The following is a 22,675-nucleotide window of genomic DNA, read 5'->3' on the forward strand; positions in this document are numbered from 1 at the left end:
GACCTTTGTGTTGTGACAATAAGCTTTGGCTTGCCAGCTCAGCGTGTTCAGCTCAGTAATCTTTCTTCTGCACTTTCTTTGATCAGCTGTTTCTTCATGTAAAACGCTGCAGGGCAGATTTTATTACCTCAGCTGTTTCCATCTGTGTCCAGTCCTTTTTTCTTTTTCTTTTTCTTTGAATCCAACTGCTTGCCAGTGTTATGCGCTTATTTACTATCGAAAAGCCGAGCATAATCTTTCATGTTTGAATGAAACAAACAAAAACACACTTGCATCACATGAATAAAATGTGACACAGATGCTACAGGATGCGAGTGAATCCATTGAGGCTGTTGAATGCTATTAAACTGGTTAAGATCATATTCTTGTAAAGCACCGCTGTGTCTGTACCTCGATCACAACAGGGTTACATGCAGAGAAAACCGTGCCTACATTTATCCTCAAAACCAAGATGACAATGAGGAGACTTTGTGTTATGCTAGAGGACATGTCTGATTATAGATCAAATAAATGTAGGGGTAAAACAAGGTGGAGAAACATTATGAGAAAAGGACAAAGTCCCAAGGTATTACAACTTATGACAAAATTGCATTTCAGATTTTCATTTTTTTTTTAAAGATTTATCCGCCCCACGACCTCCTCGTGCTTCAACCCTGAATTGCAGTGTGGGTCGAGCATAAGGAGAACCATCAAGAGTCATCAATATTCAACTTCATGTCATAAGCAAGCACTCTCACATTCTTTCTACTACATCTTAGATTTTTGATGGTCCCTCTTATGCACATTCGCAGCGACAGACGGAAAGCAGAGAGGACGCATCGTCTCCACTGACGCAGAAATGCGATCTGCGCCGACACGCCGCTCAATTCTCCGCGTCGTGTTTCTCATGCGGTCCAATCAGAGGCAGCCTTGCCGTCCCTGTGCTAAATATGGCTTTAATGATATTATATCAGCGCCACAGCCTGGAGCTCTTGACCATGAGTGAAGGTCCGTGACCTGTGCAAATTTGCTCTTGAGAGCGCGCTCTCACTTTTAAATTCAAACAATCAATGAGGCCCTGTGTAACGTACTGCGAGGTTGCCGTGTAACAGCGTCTGCGTGACATTGTGGTTTTCGGGCAAAAAAAACCCCACCCGCCTTTGAAGTGGAAGAATCCGTGCTCTTTGCAAACGGCGCAATACTTGATATGTTATCGGATGTTTGTTTTTTTTTTCTTCCCCCCCTCTGTGAAAATGGAGCTGGATGTCCTTCGCTCGAGTGGTCACAGCTTTAACGTAAGTGCAGCTGAGCTGAGGCTGAAGAGGCAGCAGAAAGAAAAAATCATGATGAGCTTGAACCGAATCACTCTTACTGTAATTCTTCCCAGAATACAAAGCATGACATGAAAGGCCCCGGCGAGCTCGAGTCTCCCGCTCGGCGAGCACATCAAAGAGCAGACGGGCGGACGACGCCGAGCTTTCTTCTGATCCCCGAGGAGTCGAGCGGTTGACAGCGTTCCTTAAACCGCTCCCACACCCCCCGCGCCACCCCCCCCCCCCCCCCCCCCGGCCCCTCCTCTCCCTCTCATTTTGTGAGCTCATCGCTCATTTGATGGACTCCGGAGCTTGGTTTTTTTTCTCCCACCCTCCTTTTTTATACCCTTGTCACAGCTGGCTGGGAAGTTAAGGCCGTTAAGGGTGAGTATCGACATGATGAGCCCTAATCGTTCCGCCTCCATGGCACCCTTGAAACTCGCTGAGGTTACGCCGCAGATGTTGGTGGAGTTTATTAGGAGCCCATGACGGCGGCGACATTTCCGTGATGTCAGGAAGAATGATTTTGGGGCGATAATCGTGCCAATAACCCAACTTTAATATAGACGTAACCACGATCACCCGACTGCGACGGTCAAAAAAATTGCCCTGACTCTTAATTTGGCGAATCTCATCGTTTAGGCGTGATTTAACCTACAGACAGGTTTTTTAGTGTTCGCGCGAGATGAAGTCCGAAAGTTGCGATTGGCAAAAAAAGAACAAAATGTTCAATGAACACAATCGCAGAAAGCAAAAGGTGTTGCAATCAGGCCGGAGCCTGATTATGCAGAAACTGATTGTGACCAGCAAATTGGCGAGTTGTCTGGTAGTTTTCCCGCGGCGACTGCTTTATGGAAATGCACCTGATTGATGTCCTTCAATATTCACATTCAGTTCGTGAACTTGAGTGCACACACACGATGATGTTGAACGCCTCAGTAACAACACAACAGAAGAAAGGAAGTCAGCGACATGAGGAGACGCCAAAAAGACGAGATTAGACGGCGCAACACTTGTCTTGTCGTTCTTCGCTGCAAATAGACGACGCTCTCACATGAAAAGGAAGAACAAAGAACGGCGCTGAAAGGCCTCTCTCGGCGCCACAGATGTTTTCGCCTCACGCCTGCCAAGGGTTTTGGCAACAGTGAAGCCGTGCCTTTTGCACCAATTGAGAGCCCCAAGTTGTTACTGACTGCCTCCGTTGGCAGTAAAAAACAAACCTGCTCATCTTCGGAGTGCGCGAGCAAGAAGATCCATGAGATCACCTTCCCACTTCAACACGTGCACCCACTTTATTTCTTCCCTTTTCTTTTACTCTGTGATTGGTCAGCAGAGAAAGGTTGAATGCTAACAATCTGAATGAGGCCGTATCGCTGGCCGAATAAGGAGCAGAGGATGGCAGCGATGAGCGAGCCCTGAACGAGGAGCTCCAAATTAACTCAGCCTGGCTGCTTTGCTAACTATGTTTATATAAATATATCCAATTGATGGCTCAATTAGTGGTGTGGTAACCGCTTCAACTCAGCTCTTCATTTGGCTCTGCGAACAAACGAATCACTGACCGGCTCACCGGTAGCCCAGCCCTTTGAGGTCTTGCTGTGAGGCAACATTGCTAACCACCACGCCGCTGTGGGTTAGCAATGTCGACTTTTGACTTCTTTTTTTTGACTTCCTGTTTAAAAAGTCAAATATAAACATCCCGGTCAAGCCCTGGCTGTCGCCCAATTGAACTGTGCATGGAGACGCATCGAGAGAGGGACTGAGTCAAAGCCACCGTGCGTGGACGGATGGCGGATCGTCTCGGCGCCACTAATTCATTGTCGTTGTCTTCTGATTGGGATTAATTAGATGATGAGGAGCGTGCGTTGACAGGCTGCTTATTCTGATTAGAGGGTTCCGCTTCCTGCCAGGAGCAGAGCTAACGAGGTTCGTGTGGCTGCTCGACACCTCCGCACCTCCAGCACCGTCTCTGCTTGACAACGGTTCACAGTTCATTGTTTAAAATAAAGAATGACTTTCTACTGAGAGAAAATGGCTGTTTCATGATGTCATGAGCTGAATGGGTGGATGGTGGGCAGAAGCCGACCCTGCTCCTGCTTCTCTGTTGGAGTGACGATGCCGTACGATGCACTGTTCATTTTCCAGTTCACCCTCATTTTTTAGACCTTGAACTTCAGAGGCCAATAGAGATGACATCTCTGCCAGTTGTGTAGACTCAAGGTTCTGCACGTCTATACTTCCATGATTGCATTCTTTCAATATTGGTTTGGATATGATTTTTAACAGCGCTTATCTAAACTGCACGCTGGAACACTTTGCAATTTGCTTGTTAAAGTTTAATTGGCTTGGTTTTATTCACTTACTAAGCCAGCGGTTTATTGTGGTGTAACCTGGCAGGACAAATTACAGACGCTGACATAGCTGGTGATTAATGACTAATTACAAACACAATCTAATGCAATGTGGCCTAATCTGCAAGCAGTATACAGTATAAATTTCAAAAAGACACTTTAGACGAAAGACAAGACTCAGTCAAATTAAATTTTAAGTTGCGAGGCAGCGCGGTCAACTGCAATGAGCAACATAAAAGTTTCTCACAGGAGGTGTAAAAATATTTAGAAACACTTTTAATCAGCATGAGACGGATTTCAGGCCTGTGTGTTTGTTTTTGAAAAGGCAAAGTGAAGCAGTCCATTTAGGAAAGAGCCACGGAGTTATGCTAATGTGACCGTGTGACTTGTCCCAGCAAGTGGCACCGCGCTGCATTAAGGGGGTTTTTAGATTTATGGAATGTACAGTTGGAGTGGGGGTGTGACTTTGCAAAAAAAACCCACACGAAGCAGCGCTTTTACCCGCAACACTTCACTCCGAACCAGGCGGCGCTTTTAGCCACTCTAAAAGCAGCGTGAGCTAAGTTGCGGCTGAATTCCACCTGGGACAGATAAAAATATACAAAGTCATTCCATACTAAATAACTGAGGCCACTGGGATCTTTATGTGAATCAAAACAATTCCAGTGCTGAGCGGCAACACGTGTCGCACACTACTGGGGCTGATATTGTCAGGAATGAGATTACAGCCCATAATTAGATCAGATAATCATATGAAGACACACTGCTTGAAGGAGGCGAAGCGGAGGTGCAGTCAGGTGGGGTAAACAGCGACAGAGCCACCGGACGTCGATCCGCCGTTGTCCAACTCGTCTCCCCCCTCGTGGCGCGCAAGGAAAGTTTGAAAACAGCAGCTCGCCGGCAAACAATGAAAAATCAATTTGGGTCTGCAGCAAGTCACGACTCTGACCTTGAAGCCACCCTGAGCTTTTTCGATTGCGGCGATATCGGGGCGCTCAGGGCTGCGTGCACAATGTTCCCTCCCCTTTATGTTCTTCTCAACCCCCCATCCCCGTTCCCGCCTCCCAAAAAAAGAAAAGATCAGGCTGCCTGTTTGGAAAATATTAAGGCTCTCTCCCTACAAATGTGGCAACGCGCGATAAGGTGTTTGCTGAGTATAGCTTCTCCCTCTGCGCTGGGACACTTCCTCGGCTGTGGCAGACGAGCTCATCTGTTTCCCGCAGATGGCCTGTCACTCACTCAGGCTGCCGCCAGCCAGGGAAGAAAACCCAGAAGTCCTCCCAAAACTTTGGCTAAGCGCGAATCCTCCCCCTCTGAGTCATGCCGGCCGTGTGTTCTCTCGGATTTTGCTTCTCGGCGTGCTTGTCTTTTATTTCCCGCACCAATCCCCTTCCCCATCCGGGGAGGTTTGCAGGCCGCGTGACGACGCGAGGATACGCTGCGCGGTTCCTTCGGCCAAGACACACAAGGCGGGCATTGCTAGCGTTTGCCGTTTGTCAAAGCAACCAATCACGAGCGCATTGTCTTCCACCACTGCGAGTCAGACAGGTAATCAAGTGGTTGTTTCCATGAGCTCGCTCCTCATTAGCGCCTGCTAATGTTCCCCTCTCTGCTAGCACGCCACCTCCACCACCCTGATTATCTGAGGATCTGAAGTCAGCCGCTCGGGATTGCGGCCGTTCTTGCGAAGGCAGTGGTGAAACAGACCTTGTTTATCAAGCGTGCGCGCCGCCGTGATTTCACAACGACACTCCTAGCCTATTTTTCCACCAGGATAATTAGATTGTTTTTTTCCCCCCTTCTTTTAAAATCGTAAATGAGATACAAACACTGCTTGACCTTGCAAAGTGATTTTCATTTTTGCTCAAGTCAGTGAAGACATTGCATTTAAATGGGGCTCTGCTAATTATACGCAGTTGGTTTTGCTTAACTTGCGAGGGGAATTCAGTTTGACCTGTGGAAAAACAGGCAAACAAACTACGTGGTGTCTTGTAGCTGTGAAATGCTGCTCAAGACTTTCCCTCATCATGGCTCGACTGTGCTGCAGCAATAATACATCTGCAGCAACTTCAGCAAATGAGATACATATGTGTAAAAAGCCAGTATACAGTTAAATACCTGCACTTCAACATATTATGAAGTATGGATGAAGCCAAAATTCTTCATGTGAATTCATCAGAGTCATCCAGTGTGGTCACATGGCGTCCCATAAAAGGTTGAGTGCTGCTTGAGGACGTGTAGGGAGCCAGTTTATTGTGTTAACTGTCATTTGTCCGCAATGACATCAGGCCACGAACAGTTGCCACCAAACATCTATTCGACTTGTGCTACGCTAAGCCAGCAAACACAAAACAAGATCGACAACACAAAGTCGATCACTGAACTCCTGAAAGCAGATCGGGTTTATTGGGCTCCAGTGCCACGAAAACTGTGCAGACATTCTCATCACATTTGCATTCTTACTTTCATTGCGGCTGACATTTTTATCTTCCCAGTGTTTTATTACACTGGCAGGGTGTTTTTTTTATATGTATATCTATAAATATCACCAGTGGGCCACCAACAGCAGGGAGACGCTGTTGTTGCCTCCATTCCTGCATCCAAAATCTTGCTATTCTGCTCAGCCGAATTGATTGGACCGCGCGAACCGCCTGCTAATTCCGCCGGCGGCCGCTGCGTGACTCGGCATCCATCCTTTGTTTTTTCCCTCCTTCCCCCCCGCCCGCCCCACAAAACGCCGCCTCTCGGCGTGTGGCTCGGCCGATTATCTCTGCGTGACAGCGAGTGGGAAAGTTTACACAATCAGGCGTTTTTAAGGACATCTCAGCAGCGGAATTGGTAATGGCTTCAACAATGGTGCGCAGAACCAACGGCGGAGGATCAGTGCTGATTAATGAAGTCTTCATTATCTCCTGTTTTCCCCCCTCTTTTCCTTTTCACTCGCACCGCCATGCCGAGGACTCCTTGTTTTTTCCTGCGCGGTTAGATTGCACAGATTGTGCACCTCATAATGAGAGTGGAAACCGTGGAGGAGTGTTTTTTTTCTCTCTTTTTTTTTACGTTTCTTTGAAAACTCTTCAATGTCACCCTTTCATGAACGCTTTTCGTTCATCTCGAGCATGAATGCCGAGTGGAATAATTCAGGGGACCTTCGGATTTATTTATATGCTGGCTTCACCAGCTGTGGACGGTAGCGAGGCTATAAAAAAAAAACAATTCAAACACTCAAACCGACTTTTTACTGACATAAATACGTGTCAGGTATCAAGCGTGCCAGATGACTAACCACTTCTACCAATTGTAACACCGCACTGGAGTGTTGCAGATCCTATTAGATTGTATCTTATGCAGAAATGAAATTACCCTGAGCTAATTTGATTTGGACAATTTTTCGGCTAATAGAAACGTGCGGCACTCCGTGCTGAATACCAATCAGGTTACAGGGGAAAAAAATTGCCGCTTCACAAACCTTTGGAATACTTAATGGGGTGGACTCTGAGATACTTGGCTATCTGACACTCACTTGACACAGAGGAGTGTAGTCATAACAGAAGCTGGGCCACCGTCGCCACCAAATTCGGTGGCCCAGCTTCTGTTATGACTACACTCCTAAGTGAAATAGATGATGGAATCTGTGCGCTGGCTCAGCCCATAAGGAGAGCACTTATGAAATTACGTACATCGCTCAGCCCCACCTGAGAGGGAAAATGAGTAAAGATTGAATTTTTCATCAACTTTTTGTCGGGAAACATTTTCTACTGTGTGTTCCAGCTCCTCCACAGAGGTTTCGGAGGATGTGGGTCGGGGGAAAGGCTTGATTCTGATTGGCAGACAGTCACAGAACAGTTGTAATTATACAGAAAAGACTTGTTTCAAAGTTCCACTTGTTTTCTGTTCACCACTGTGCCGTCTGATGCTGTATTCACATTGAGGAGCTGCGCCTTGACATGCGTCAAGAGTTGAGCGTTAGATGGACGTTACGGAGAGAATCCAGTAATTTTTCAAAGTGAAATTGTTCAGTGGCCCGGAACCAAATGACCCACGGACCGGCACCGGTCCGCGGCCCGGTGGTTGGGGACCACTGCTCTAGACAGCACGGAACGTACTTTGCACAAGTTTCCAGCAAAATGGATAGCGACGCACTGAGCAGCAAGCGGGAGGATGTTGTGTGCAAATGGTGGCACAACGAGTTTTTCAAGCCTCCGGTGCCGCCTGAATGCAAAACACGTAGCACCTAGTACGAGCACCGGAGGTAACGAGAACGTCAGAGCGCCGAAACCAAGCAGAGTCGCCAACCAGATACATATTTTTTAAGCCAGTCTTGAGTCCCAGAGCTCGGTGTCATATCAGATGTTACACTCGGGACACTGCGAGACAAGTTTTCCCTCCATTTTTCTCACTCATGCTCCATCGCTAACTGGTGCCCTGCTCTGCGTCTGGCCACGTTTTTCAGAACTGGCTGCCCTCCTATTGGACGCGCCAAGATGTCGTCACAGCACGCTGCGGCAGAATTTTTTTTTCTTTAAATCAGTCAAGTCGTTGCGCGGCGGTGCGCTCTTGCGCCATGGTAACACGTACACAATGAATGGGTGCGCTGCCACCACCCTGGGCTTGCCGCGTTCATTGTGAATTCAGCATGAGGCTCTGGCAGCAAATGCTTTGTGATATTTTGACATGTATGTAAATGTCACAGTCTTTGACTTTCCTTAACCTGCCTCGACAGCTAAAGCACCACGATCGCCTCTGATGAACTTCACCAAACCTAATTTCAGAACTTTGTTCTGTTGTCTCCACAAATCTCTAGAAAACAGCAAATTTAGCCTCTGTTTGCGTCATCCCACAAAAACACTCACTGCCCCATGTGATTGCCCCTCTCCACCTGGTTTGATCAGGAGATAAAAACAAAGCAGCAACGAGGCCTCAGACGGCAGAATTAACCCGACGGGGGAGTTGGAGAGGAGGCGAGAAGTCACTTCCACAACTTTGTGTTTGTGTCTGAGAAAGTGCGGCGAGCAAAAGAAATAAAAGCCGCGTTCCTCCCTCTCCAGGGGGCTCGTTGACAGGCCAGATGGATCGTCTTGGAGTGTGGCTCGTTTACGGCCCTTTGAGGAAGACTAATTACCTTTATTACCTTTAGCTTAACCAACATTAGCATTTTGCCTCAGAGCACTGGTGTTTGCTTTCTTCTTCGTCTCACGTCAACGTTTATTCTCATGGTGTAATTGCACATTTCGGTGTTGATTTAATTGCTTTCTGTCGGCGGGGAAAGAGCCTGGCGGAGGCTGCGCCAAGGTAAATGAGAGTCGCAGGCGCAGCCCCAAGGAGAAATTCTACATGCGCGCTTTCCCGCCACGCCGTGTGTTTAATGGGTGCGTCCTCCGAGCTGTTGTGCCGCCATGACAGGACACCTCGCAGCTTGACACGGTTTTTCGCTTTGCCCCCCCGTCTCTGTAGGCTGCTGTGTTGTGCGTAGCTGTGCGACTGTGAATCCATACCCCATATTGATTCATACAGCACGTGGCTTCGTCCGCCTTTTAACCTAATGCTGCAAACACTTTGAATTCAGCCATGATGATTATTGACTGTTTTTTTTTTTCGTCTTTTTACGCTTATTAAGTGCCACTAAGCCTCCTCCATCTGTTCAATGTCGAGGCTTCCTGGATTGTAGGCTGTGATATTTTGTTGTGTTTGTTTGTTCTCTTTTGAGGAAGCTATAGGGTCGAGGAAAAGGGAATACATGAAGGAAGGATCCCAAAAGCAAAGGGAATGAAAATGCCAGCAATGCAATTATATAGTAAGGAAAAAGTGACCAAGGAAAGAGAAAGGAAGTGCTTGGGTAGGAAAGCAAAGACAGAGAGGAATGTGGAGGAAAGGAAAAGGAAAAGGGAAGTTGGCCTTCCTCTCTTGGCCCTGGTCTCAAAGCTGCCGCACGTTGCTGTGACATCAAAGCAGCAGCAGCAGCAGCAGCAGCAGCGGGCGACCACATGCACAGCATATGCAAATGTGCATATACATTTTGCATGTGTGCCCTCATTTGCATTTCAAACACACTCACATTTGTTTTTTAAATACACTCAACTAAACACACCCGCTTTAGTCCTAATCTTGTAGCACTGCTGACACAGATCGTACCAGGAGCTGCATCAGGGCCTGATCACAATTAACGATCCCTGGTTCTCTCTCTCTCTCTCTCTCTCTCTCTCTCTCTCATCTTTATGCAGAGATATTCTACATGTGGTAACCTAGTTCACCAAGTAACCTAGCAACACTGGAGTCAGCTGGTTAAAAGTGTGATGCACTGTGTGTGTGTGTGTGTGTGTGAGAGAGTGTGTCCATCCCTCTGACTGTGATTTGCATCGGTGAACACAGCTGCTGCCAGCATCCTTCCTCCATGCCATGTTTGCAGAAGCGCGTTGAGCTACAGCACCGTTTTGTCACCAGATGGGTTCCAGTGGTTCCTGGTACGACCTGGGTTGATCTGGCGATCAGTAACTCGACACCACCTCTGACTCGTCATTCTTCCGCGTCCCCCCCCCCGCCCCCCCCCGCTCCTTGTTGAGCTGCTCAGGACATTTTTTTGAGTTTAGTGAAAGTGTAATTTTGAATCTCCTGAATATTGTCTTTCCAAACAAAAAGTCCAGCAAACTCAACCAGGTGGAAGGTCATGGTGTTGTTAGGCAGAATAGGAGGTTGTAGAGGGGGTTTTGAAGTGGTGTGAATAACAAACCTTTGATGCTGCCTGGCAACTGGATGTGAACACGTTTGCATTTTCACAGTGAAAAATAACGAAATTCTGAAGGGTATTTGTGAATCACCCCTAAACACATGCTTATGGAAACTCCAGATACATGTAGTGTAGGTGTCTCAAGTTGCACTTAAGATTGGTAAGTTACACCTCTAGAATGTTTGAACATCCTCCATCATGCCCAAACGTGTAATGACGGCGGTTATATTTAGTAGCAGGAGGTGATAAGCTGTTGAGGTGATAGTTAAGGGGTGAAGGTGTTGAAGTCCAGTCTAATGTGATGAGGCGAAGGGAGTCCAGCTTGAAGTTTGTGTGACCTGAGCATTGCAACAGTACGGGTGCAATTTGGTATGAAGCTGGCCGGTCGAACAAACCCTGAAAACAATATCCAGTCACAAACCTTTAGCTCCACTGCAGTAAATCCTGAGTCCGCTGCAGAGCTCAACCCCTGAGCAGGAACTTTATTGACACCACCAAGGGACTGCTTTTTAGATCCTGCGGTGGAAACACAGTGGAGCAGAGGGGGGCTAACGTGCTGGATGCGGTCCACGGGACCACTGGAGGAGGAAGATGAAGAAGCGATGCGTTTAGGGAGCGACGCAGAGTGGGAATTTGCCGGGGATGAGGAGCGGGATTAAGAAATGAAGAGCCGAGGCAAAGGAGTCGTAGGGGGAGGCGGTGGGTGAGGGCCTGGGTTATGAGTGTGTTTGTGCACACGTGTATGTGTGTGTGTGTGTGTTACAGCGTGGCGAAATCTACGTGTGCGAGCGTGTGAGAATAAGTGCTCTCCTGCTCAGGGTTAAGACCCAACATCTAATGACTTGACTCTCCTCTCATTGCCTCTGATCTCTGTTTACCCAGATCTAATATCTGCAGCTATGGCCCCTCATGCCACTCCAGGCATAGCAGGAGAATTCAGCGGGCCAATTACAAGCGAGCTGCATTACACTAAGCAGCGCCGTTGGTATTTTTTTCCCCTTCTCATTAAGTCACATTCAGATGCCGGCGTGGGCCATTTCCAGCGGTGTAAACACACAGCTTCGTGTTTCCTCGGCCGCGTGGAATTTGATTTAAATACATAGAAGACATCAACATCGTCTCTTGCTTAGTTTTTTTTTTTTCTGGATCTTACTGAATATTTACAAATTCATGTCGATGCATCAAATGTAATATGCAAACGTGGTCATAGGGCGACACGGAACAGATAGCCAGCTAGATAATATAGCACTTGCTACCATAGTCGCATGGTACCATTGGGAGTGTCTTTTGCAGATTTCGTATGCATCGTTCACACCAACACGTTTTAGTGCTTGCTCTGGAAAACATTAGCCCTGTGAAAGTTCAGCTTATTGTCAAGCGCCCTCTTGTGCCACTTATGTTTTCCGGATGAGAGGATGTTTTGTTTGGCATTGCAAAGAATGCTCAGTTTTAAGCAGATAAACAGATAACAGACAACTATGAAAGACATATATCTAAATATATGTTCAGCACATACAGTATGCTCAATATGAAAGAACTGATCTGTATGAGTAGCTTCACACTTAAAACAAAACTGAACATCCTTCCATTGAACTTTACTAAACTACAGCCCATGTGTTTATGACACAATATAAAAAATGACACCAATGACACAAGCTATATGAATTAGCTTTGGCCCGCGCTGTCTGTCAGAGTCAGAAATGAAAAGGCTTGACAAGCTGACCCTGCAGCGCCTCGCCCCCCGAACTCGAGGGTGAGACTGATCTCCCGTGTGGTTCCTAATGTCAGAAAGCTGCTGGAAGGCTCCACTGTAACAGTGAGGCTGAAAATGAACAATTTGGAGTGCAGGAGGAAGGCGAGGGGGTTGGAAAAAAGAGGCAGGTTAAGCAAGAGTGTGGAAGGGATGAGAGATGGCAAAACAGGGCAGGAGGAGGAGACCGGCAGAGCGAGATGGAGGAATCGTCCCCCAGGCACTCTTTAATATTGCCCTTATGACGGGAGCATATTTCCCCTGCACTGCAGCCAGCGCCTCCATGCCCTCACACACCATCTCCCGCTCCACTGCCCGCCGCTCTCTCACAATGGCCCCTTTTTTCTTCACGCCTCTCCCGCTTCCCGTAAGGAGCTGAGGTGGCCGGACGTCGAACACGTGGCTTTCATCGTCATCACCGAGCCCGGAGACCGAGCCCGGAGACCGAGCCTGGAGACCGTGCGCGTACGCGCACGTCTGAACATTTGCTGCCAACCAAAAGAGACATGAACATGAGTAGCAGCAGATGCCTTGTGTTTTTAGCTAACCTGTCATTTCTTTCATGTACATTTTTTTTTTAACATTCCTTTCAACTTTTTAAATTCGGCTCAGACGCAAAAGTGAGATGACATGCGTCAGTCATATTTTTCATACCCTCAGAACATCCCATCTCTCTCGCATCACTCACCCTTGGATATTTTAACCGTGTCCCAATGGCTCAGCCGAAGCAAGTCAGCCAGTGGCATAAAAAGACAATGAAAATACATTGTTCACAGCTAAAAGCAAAGAGGAGGAGAATCAGCCCCTCCTGCCAGTTTTCCCCACCAGTACGTGACTGGCTGCAGAAGAAGGAGGCGCACGCCAAAAAACGCCGACCCGCAGCCAATCTCCTTCCGTTTTCATTCCCGTATGGGCGCACTTCGTGATTGTCCGTCCCTCGTGAGTGTGTGTGTGTGTGTGTGTGTGTGTGCAGGGCCACGGTCATTAATAGCTTATTTTAGCTTGTGCCGCTCTGGCACATACGTGTGAGGGGAGACAGAGAGGAAAAAATAAATAAACTCATTGTTTGACTGCGATTCTATAAGAGCTGCCTGAGGTTCACCTCATCCCGCTCTCAAAATGAAACAATATATCTGCCCCTGACCACGCCGCTGCTTTCGCTCATTGTATCTGCGGGTTAACAAAGCCTGCATTTACTTGGCACAATAGCCACCGTCTTGGCTGCATTCACCCGTCTCAATAAACTGCAAGGTGGCATCAGCTATTGTTTCAGGTTTGGGTAGTAAGGGTTGAGGGGGGAAAAAAGCAACACAGCAGCTGATTAGCATAGCTTAGTACTTGTCATTCAGCCTGAAATGCTGAATTTTCGATTACACGTCAGCCTTACAGTTGGTTGGAGGTTATTATTTTTCTACTTTACATAGCAAGCCTCAGCAAATGTTCAGCTTTTCCATCCCAACATGAGACTGTCAATCAAATGATCACGTTCCATTCGCTACAAGTTCCATTTAGAACAGTTCTGCTCTGGTCAATGAACCTGTAAGGTTCTAAAAGATGCACAATGGAAATTTAGTCCCAGGAAGTGGAGTTATGATGTGATGGTACACTATTACAGTTTCGTGCATGCTTCACTAACTTTGGCTTCCTCATGGCTGCACAGCAATCTGACTGGACAGGCCTAATCATATCCATGCACATGTTTAATGGGCTCATGAGATTCTCATTCTCTTTTTACCATGTTGAATGTCAAGTAAGTCACCGTCGTTTGCAACTCCCGCTCCAGCCGGGGCCGAAAACCGCAAAGACACTTCTGAGCATTCCGCCTCTGGACAGATGAGAGCTTTGTCCTTAAAGTGATGGGTGGGTTTTTACAAAGAAAAAAGACAAGAAGAAGAAGAAGAAGAAGAAGAAGAAAGGAACGCACGCATTCAAATACGCATGTCGTTTTCTGGTATTTCAGCTGGTGAATATCCAGTGAAGCAGGCCTTTGACCCACAACTCGTAGCTGGCAACATAGAAGCGGTGGCGGCAGCGAGCGGAACACTCAGCTGTGCGTGGAAAGTGGGTCAGAGCAGCTGGCATGAGCGCATAAATATTTAAAGTGAAACAACTCCAGACTGGAGCCTCTGCAACAGCCACGCCGATGCCAGGCAGTGTTAAACAATGACAGCACGTCGAGCGGCTCCCAATTCCCCCGTGGAGCAGATCAGGGTTTTGCACGTAGAAGAGGAACCAACAAAAACGGATAAAGTGCAGGGGATCGATACAGGCAGGGATTTAGGGCAAGGGCAAGGCAAATGTTTTAATGTAAAGGGATATCGCTCCTTTTTTGGGCAGCACTGTAATACACCCAGCAGTGACGAGGGAGGTACAGATGACAGACGGGGGCAGAAGGCGAGAGATGAAGGGTGGGAAGCAAAGTTTGTGATTAACCCGACAGAGGGGAGGGATGACAGGTGCAGGGACGGACTGCCAGGTTAAAAAGGGAGAAGAATGGGATGAAAACAAAGGCGGCAGGAGCGCCGGGGGGGTGGGAGGTAGAGGGAATGGGGGGAAGATGGACGGAAGTAGGTCAGCAGGAGAGACGTGGAAGAGATGGGAGGATGTGAGGAAAAGAGACAGCCACCGTTGGGCTGCGTCTCAACTTCCTTTCCAGGACGTAGACGTAGCCCTGCAAGCACGGAAATCGGCACGTGCGCGCGTGTGTGTGTGTGTGTGTGTGTGTGTGTGTGTGTGTGTGTGTGTGTGTGTGTGTGTGTGTGCATGATTGACAGCTCCTAGCCAGAAGCTTGGCTCCACAGTCGGAGACTTCATAAAAAAAAAAACAGAACACGGTTTAAATTTAACTTTAATTTTAACTCCAGGCAGGAGCAGCCGCTGCTCGCTTCGCTGTTTGTTCATGAACCCACCAAAAAAAAAAAAAATCCAGACTCGCCAAAATATTTGATAGTTCCTTTTTTTAACGCCTTGAATCTAGGAAACGCTCCCTCAGACACACTGGGTTACGTTAATACTACAGAGTCCTCTAAAACCTGTGATGTGTTCAATGTCAGGTTGGAGGTTTCCACCTGCCGTCTCAGCACTCCGAGGTTCCTCCGGCCTCATTAACTCAGTGCCACGGTTGTCTAAAATCCGTCGACAGCACAGCATCGACTTGAGGAGGCTGAGTCGCCGTCCAGGGGCGGCAGCTCTCACTCGGCCAATGGAGGCGGCGCTACAGGCCACGCTCTATTTGATGATTATCCGCGGCATCTGGCCCCCCGCGATCGCTCCATCCCTGCGTGAAAAAAAGGCCCCGGCGGAGACGTGAGCGCAAACACAATCGAGTCCTGCGCAGCTCGGAATCGGCCTCTCTCATCTCCGTTTAATCGGATACCCAAAATTGCTCACGTGCGCCGTGGGAGGGCGGCGGCGGCCCTGCGGTCGGCCAGTGGAGTTCAGCAATGCCGATTAATGCCAGTCCAATAAAACACACGATTACCACACCCGGAATGTAATCTCACGTGCTTAAAGGGATAGGTGAGTGTGAAGATTATTACCCTGATTGGACTCTGCTGGCTTTAAGTCACAAGAAGCGGCAGGGCTTTGACAGTGTGCCCTGCTCTCAGCTTCGCCGCTTGGCGACGTGTGTTTTCATTTCATTTCACTGCGAGTGCTTTTGTGGAAAGAATTCCTCCCTCTTCCTGTGCTCTTATCCCCAAAAGGCGGCATTCCCAGTCGGTGGCCCCGAACTGAAACGGCAAATCTGGTCCGTAATTGATAGCGCAAACGTTTACAAATGCGCTTGGACGCCTGCCGCAAAAAAACAAAAAACAAAAAAAACAACCGTCCTCTCCACACTGGGGGTGGTCTGTAATCAATAGGCCCGCCATAAATCACGCAAAGGCTCGGAGCGCCCCACCCCCCCCTGCAGGCACAGATGAACGGAGTGGGAACGGGGGAAGAGATGGGCGACGGCGAGTCGGAGCGGCGACGTGCTAAAGAGGAGAACAAGACAGAAGCTGAGGCAAGCGCGAGGCAGAGGAGGAGGGGGAGAAGAAAAATAAACAAGGCTAATCTTGATTTATCAGCCAGGAAGTCTTTGAGATGAATGAGAGGAGAAAGCATCTGTGGCCATGCGTCGCAGCCCGCAGGATGAATGGTTGCGACGTTGCGGTTTGTGTTTCGGCTGCATGCGCAAAACAAATGAAGTTCCCCCCTCAACGATAAAAATGTTAATCAGGAAAAGGACAAAAGAAGTGTCGTTTTAACAGTAAATCTGGCAGGTTGCTTTTGATTGAGGAAGGAAAACCGCGCGAACGTTCTGCTTCTTTTTTTTCCCCACCGTTATTAATGCGACAGCTGCTGCATCACTCCTCTGAGACTCCCCTCCACCAATGTATCTCACACAGACATACGAACCATAAAAGTGTCAAGGAGGTTACGGCAAAACACATTTTAGCAAGATTATATCAATTTGTTGTGTGTGTGTACGAGTTTATGCTCTCAGGAAAAAACAAGGTAAAAGCAACACAAGAGTAACCGAGATGCCGACTCATCGTGTTGGGATTAGCGAAGAGACGGCAAATTATTTCTCAATGCAACCTGCAACACTAGATGCAATTATTTGATAAGCGGAACATTTTAAGGGTTCACTCTCACCCCTTGCTACGTTTGGTGACAGAGCATGAACGCACAGTACAGTAGCGCCTCCCCCAGATCTACACTGGCTCTGCACCAACCCCATCCAAGCGCCTTAACATATGTCATGACATTGTCACAAGGCATGCGCAAAGCATACCCGTGGTTCCAGCACCAATGGGGAAGAACAATACGCTCGCATTTGTGTCCTTGCATGAACGCCTCTCTGGGCTGCCTGCCACTCTGATCCTACATCTATCCCTTCATTCTCTCTATTTCTTTCCAACCGATCAAAGCAGATGTTGCACTCTAGTGTAGGGACCTGCTCAAGGTTTCTCCCCACTGGGGAATTTTTCCTGCCCACTGCCGCTTCATGTGTAATCAGGAGGGATCAGTTGGTTTTCTGTTTGATTGCGCAAAGCACTTTGAGAGGCCTTTGGCTGTGATTAAAAAGTTGATTGATTAACTGATGGACTGACTTCTAACATGCATCCAAGTCTCTTTCAACTGTAAAGTAAGCACCGGAAGGCCGTTATGCTGAGCTGACAATAGTCAAACTGGACATGGCTGTCTGAAATGCTTTAGTGTGATTACTCAATGTGGCAGTCGTACCCAACGATTGACAATGTGCCAGAAATTGTATGAAAGTTGTTTATGATGGTATATAGGCCCTAAATGGTCACTTCTTTTGTGATTTCAGGTGAGACCCCAACAACCCTGTCACGCCCACAGCGCCCCCTTTCGGCCCGGACGGCCCACCATGCCCCGGCGCCTATGAAAGGGTACCATGTCAGCCGTAGCATGTCCCAGCATTCCTCCGGTGGTGGCGGAGGAGGCCCTTGCCACTGCATGCCGGACAACTGTGATGGCCCGGCTCGGGAATACTACCACGGCCACAGCGATGGCCACTACTACCCTCCGGGTCCGGCTGAGGCCCTGGCATTGGAGAGGCATCATTCTCACTCGCACTCCCACTCACACAGCCACTCCGGTGGGGGGACCTTCCCGCGCTCCCACCCCAGCCAACATCCGCCTCTTCAGTCGTTTGACTCCTGTGAGGACTGTCTGTCCAGCCACGGTGGGAAGATGCATCGCATCCCTCCGAACATGATGGACCAGTTCGAGAAACAGGTGCCCTTTCACCCCGACGGCTTCCATACCCTGCAGTACCAGCGCACTACGAGTGGGGGCGCGGAGCAGCGCAGCGAGAGTCCCTCGCGCATCCGCCACCTGGTCAACTCCGTCCAGCGCCTCTTTGCCAAGTCGCATTCCCTGGAGGCGCCGTCCAAGCGGGAGTACAACGGCACGCGAGGGGGTGGGGACTACCGTGGCGAGAGAGGAGGGGGTCACCGGAGCGGCGGGGAGGACGGCGGGGGGCAGTACTCGGGCCACCAGTCTCGCTCCACCCGGAGGAACAAGTCCCGCGAGCGGAGCAAGAGCGGGGACTCGCGGCACGAGTCGGGCAGGCGCCACCGCAGCCGGACGGCAGGCTGGTGGAGCTCCGACGACAATCTGGACAGCGACAGCAGCTTCCTGGTGGGCGGGGGCCGGCGGGGCTATCCGGTCGGACACGAGAGCCTTGACGCAGCCATCCAGGAGCTAACAATGAAGAGACCCAAGGAGCGAGTGGCCGCCCCGGGACCAGCGGAGTGCATGGCCTGCACCACGATGGCCTTGGCCGGGAATGAAGCGGAGCGACACCACGGGCACCACGGACACTCCCTGAAGAGAAGCACATGGTCGGCGATGACCGTCAGCCAGGCCAGGGAGGTGTACCCTTCCACCAGGGGAGGGGGGGGAGGAGTGGGAGGAGCTTACGACAAAGCCCTGGTGCCAGTGGACACCAAGTTGAAGGAAAGGACCTTCCATTATCTGCAGGTGTGTGCGAGTCTGCATGCCAACATTTTCGCATGCATGAGTCCGTCCGTCCGTCCTCTATGTGTGATTGTGTATTTGCGTGCGTATTTGCATTTGTTCCTTCGACACAGCAAAGAGAGGAATAAAGCCTCAGCTTACCCATATGTAAAGACAATACGCTCCCGCATTATGGAAATGGTACAGACAGGGATAAAAGGGTCTATTCAGCTTCACTCTAAGCTCTTTCAAGACAACATTTCCATTCTTTCCTCACCAAGTCATCACTTGGTCAAATTCGAACACTTCCCATTTCGCATAACTCAGTCTTGGGAACGGAAAAGCAAACAAATACCAAGAGATGCACAAGACTCAATTTAACATGTTCTCACACCTCATTCGTTGCTAGTTGCATGGGAAGATGCATACAGCAGTCATTGCTGGATTATAATTCTGGCTGGATTCCTAACGCTCATATACGGTGCCGCTGGCATTTGGCTTTATTAGCTGGACTCATATGGAGAAATCGAATTGCGTTGTGGAATGTTTTTTTTTTGTATCATTTAAAGACGCCTTAATGCTTTTATTTCATATATTTTGATCCTCTATAGAGACAAATAGAGCGTGAAAAAGAAACATCTGATCATTTGTAACAATAAGCTGCAATTAGCGGCTGATAATAAATTATGACTGGCAGGAAGAAGCAGGAGGATAGCTTAATCTACTATAGCAGTAAAATCAAGACCGTACACAAGGCCCATCAGAGCAGTTACTACATTAATGGCTTTACTGATCAGGGAACAAAAAATAAATAAATCATACCGATTTCCCAGTGAAAACCAAATGAAATCCAACACAAATCAATTCAAAGACTTCTGCTTTGACAGTTTACATGATTAGCATTTGGATTAATGAGCATGTCATTCTTAATTTTCCACCCTACATACAGTACATGCTCACACAGCTGTTCTATCAAATCAGATTAGCTGTTTTACTTTTTGTTTAGCATTGAACAACAGTATTTACTTTGAAAAGACATCCTGTGGTGGTGTAAAAAAAAAAAAAAGAAACACACACACACATTAATATCCCCTCGAGAGACCCCATGGAGTATGTTTGTGTTCAGATGTGAGTCACAAAGAGCAGCAATTCAGTGGTCAATTTGGCTTTCTCTCATTTGCCCAACGTGAATTTCCTTAAATGGAAAGCAAACGGCCAACGGTCTGTTCCATGCAATACTGGAACAGTCGTACGCAAACACGCAGAACCTCCAGCTGTGCTGGGGTCGAGCTGCCATACCGGCTGTTTCTACGGAAACAGCAGGTTGCCACCCGAGTCTCTGGTGTTTTTCCAACTCTCATCCTTTCTCCTGATAGAAGAGACTAGGAGAGGATTCTCTCTCTCTCTCTGTGGTGTGTTTGTGTGTGTGTGCATGTGCGTGCGTGTTGCCAAAGGACGAATGAATATCCCCGTCAATTGGCCAGCGTACCTCACGCCCCCGTCGCACATGCACCCAAGGACTGAAATTAAACTTTTCCCTCTGCAGGTTTCTCTTTCTTTGTGAGATTTTGTTTGTTTGTTTGTTCCCGGTTGAAAGGTCCTTGAATTTGATCCAAAAAGCCCGATGGAGTGTTTCCTAGATCTGAGTCAATCTGGTACAGAGACCAAAAAAAAACACTTGAGAAGGAAACTATTGGAAGAAAACTACTGTTTGTGTCCATCAAACTCAAACTTGACCAGCCAGATTTTGACTTTTATAATGAGTCTGTCGATGACTTTGAGGCTTTGTATTTTTAGAAGGGTAACACGAGACGCACACTGTGGTGACCTGTGATCCAGGAAGAATAGGATAAAATAAGAGGAAATGAGTCGCACCGGAGAGGCACTTTTTTGAGCGGATGGATAGAACTGTTCTCCATCACTTTTCCTTCGAAAGCATGTCAGTAAAATATCTCAAAGAGGCCAAGCTGACAACACAGTTTCACCTAGAAAACCTTGTAGCTTATGTGGCTTAAATATGATGGCAAATAACACATTTTAGACAATAGCGAAAGTCGTTTTGGATGTTCCGGATGACATGGAGAGAAACACTGTACCAAATTCACTCTGCCAACAATATGTCTTCCCCGTCACTGAACTCCCCAGACGTCAAGTCTGCCCTTGATTTCAAGTGCTTGGCCCACTTTTCAAAAGATCTGTATATAAACACCTTGTAGAAAACCAGCCCTTTATGATGTCACCAAGAGGACAATGATATTGGGTGAGTTACAAAGAGAGCTCTGAAGAGCATCTGTGTGGTGATAAAACATCTGAGTTTGCTTCACTGGCGTCTGAATGAAAAGCAAAGGTTTGAAAAGGTGGGTAACGTGAGACTGTTAAAGAAGCTTTCTGTCCAAAACAAGTCATGGAATCCCAGGTTCAAAACACACACAAAAGAAAAATCATTCATCATTTTTTTTTTTTAATGAAACGCAGCAGCTGAACAACTGGGAGTACAGAAGGGAACTGGTGAGTGCAAAGAGAGGCAAACACAAACAGATCCATAAAAGAGTGATGGGCTTAAATGGGCTGGAGGTGACGAACTGATTTAGTTACAGGTGAGCTGCAGAGAAACACAGGACACACCTGATGAGGGTAATCAGAGCAGGTGGAAACAATCAGGGAAATGAGGAGGGGAAATGAGGAAGGTCCTGCTGAAAGAATAGGCACAAAAAATAGAACAGTAAAAGTGTGTTTGTGCGTGTGTGTGTTTGTGTTTGTGTGAAAGAACGGCCATAAAAACAGAAAACAGATAAGACACAATAAATATAGGAAATAGGATATATATACAAACACAGACACACACACACACACACACACACACACACATATACACATATATATATGTATATATATATATATACGTAGGACATATTTACATGTGTGTGTTTGTGTGGTGTATGTCTGTTCCATATGTCTATCCTGGCACCAGTTGCTTTACAATAATCCTGTGAACCACAACAGCAGAAGCAATGCTTTACTGATCTGAGCCGATTCATCCATTCATCGTCTCATCTGTACACTGGAAGTCACCATTTAAAAACTGAACAAACAGCATTTATATTGACCAAGATGTGAGGAAGAAAAAACTCTGCCATGCCACCAGCAACAGACAAGAAGGAACAAGGAGTACATAACCTCGCCGCTTGTATAAGGTGACCGTGGTCCAGTGTTGCCTCAGTTTTCCATACATGGCAAGTGGAAGAAACTGGCGGCTGTACGTGAAAATGAAAAGAAGCACAAGGAGAGGCGCTCTTCCCGGGTGTTGTCTGACTGTTCCGAGGCAAAAAGGACGATTGTCGGGTTTTTCTCCTGCCGTGTCAGAAGCAATCAGCAGCGTCGCCACCTCTTTCCCCCTGCAGAGCCTCCCCTCTTTCCGAGGGCACGTCGGACAGATAAGATGAAGAAAAAAATAAAGAATAAAGGCGGGAATACAGAGCTTGAGAGAAACGGCGGGGTTGCGGTCAGAGATCTGCGGAGGGTAAAGAGATAGCTGCGCCTGTTGGAGGGATGGGGGAGATAGGGGAGGCGATGGTCGCCACCAGGAAGAGGAGGAGGAAGAGGAGGACAGGCAGCAGGAGAAAATGAGCGTGATAGTAGAAGGCCAGGAGGATGGAGGGAGATTAGGCTGAATCATCTTTTAAGCATTGACCTTAAAAAAAAAAGACACTGCTGGATTCCCAACCTCAGGGTGTGTGTGTGTGTGTGTGTGTGTGTGTGTGTGTGTGTGAGCCTGGGGCCCAGCACAGGTGGTTGCATGCTTTAAAACTGCATCTTCTGTTCTGAACACAGCCACACTAAACAAACAGTTATTTGGTCATTTTCGTTCCTTCTGAGATGATCTCGCTGCTGCAATGCTTTATCCATTATTCTTTCTATTGAATACGAAGCACGGAGATCAGATTACATCAGATTTATTTTTGGCGCAAGTTTCACCCTTGCACCATGTGTTCAAATGTGAGAGGTGCCAGACTTCCTAAAGACTGGAGGATGGTGAGATGCGCAGACACGGAGCACGCTAGCATCGGTCCATCAAGTTTTCCTT

At 47.9% G+C, this 22,675-nt stretch overlaps 1 protein-coding gene across 1 annotated transcript in view; it reads left to right on the forward strand.

Moving 5' to 3' along the window:
* Positions 1-22,675, forward strand: part of dlgap3 (discs, large (Drosophila) homolog-associated protein 3) — a 39,743-nt gene that overhangs the window by 7,925 nt on the left and 9,143 nt on the right. Inside the window, exon 2 of the mRNA XM_076011423.1 lies at positions 17,438-18,615. Within this exon, the coding sequence (XP_075867538.1) occupies positions 17,512-18,615 (1,104 nt within the window). The 5' untranslated portion in view covers positions 17,438-17,511. The remainder of the gene's footprint in view (positions 1-17,437; positions 18,616-22,675) is intronic.

Source organism: Nelusetta ayraudi, unplaced genomic scaffold (genome assembly GCF_046127955.1).
Source record: "Nelusetta ayraudi isolate G7.1 ecotype Tasmania unplaced genomic scaffold, CSIRO-AGI_Nayr_v1 ptg000135l, whole genome shotgun sequence".
Lineage (NCBI taxonomy): Eukaryota > Metazoa > Chordata > Actinopteri > Tetraodontiformes > Monacanthidae > Nelusetta > Nelusetta ayraudi.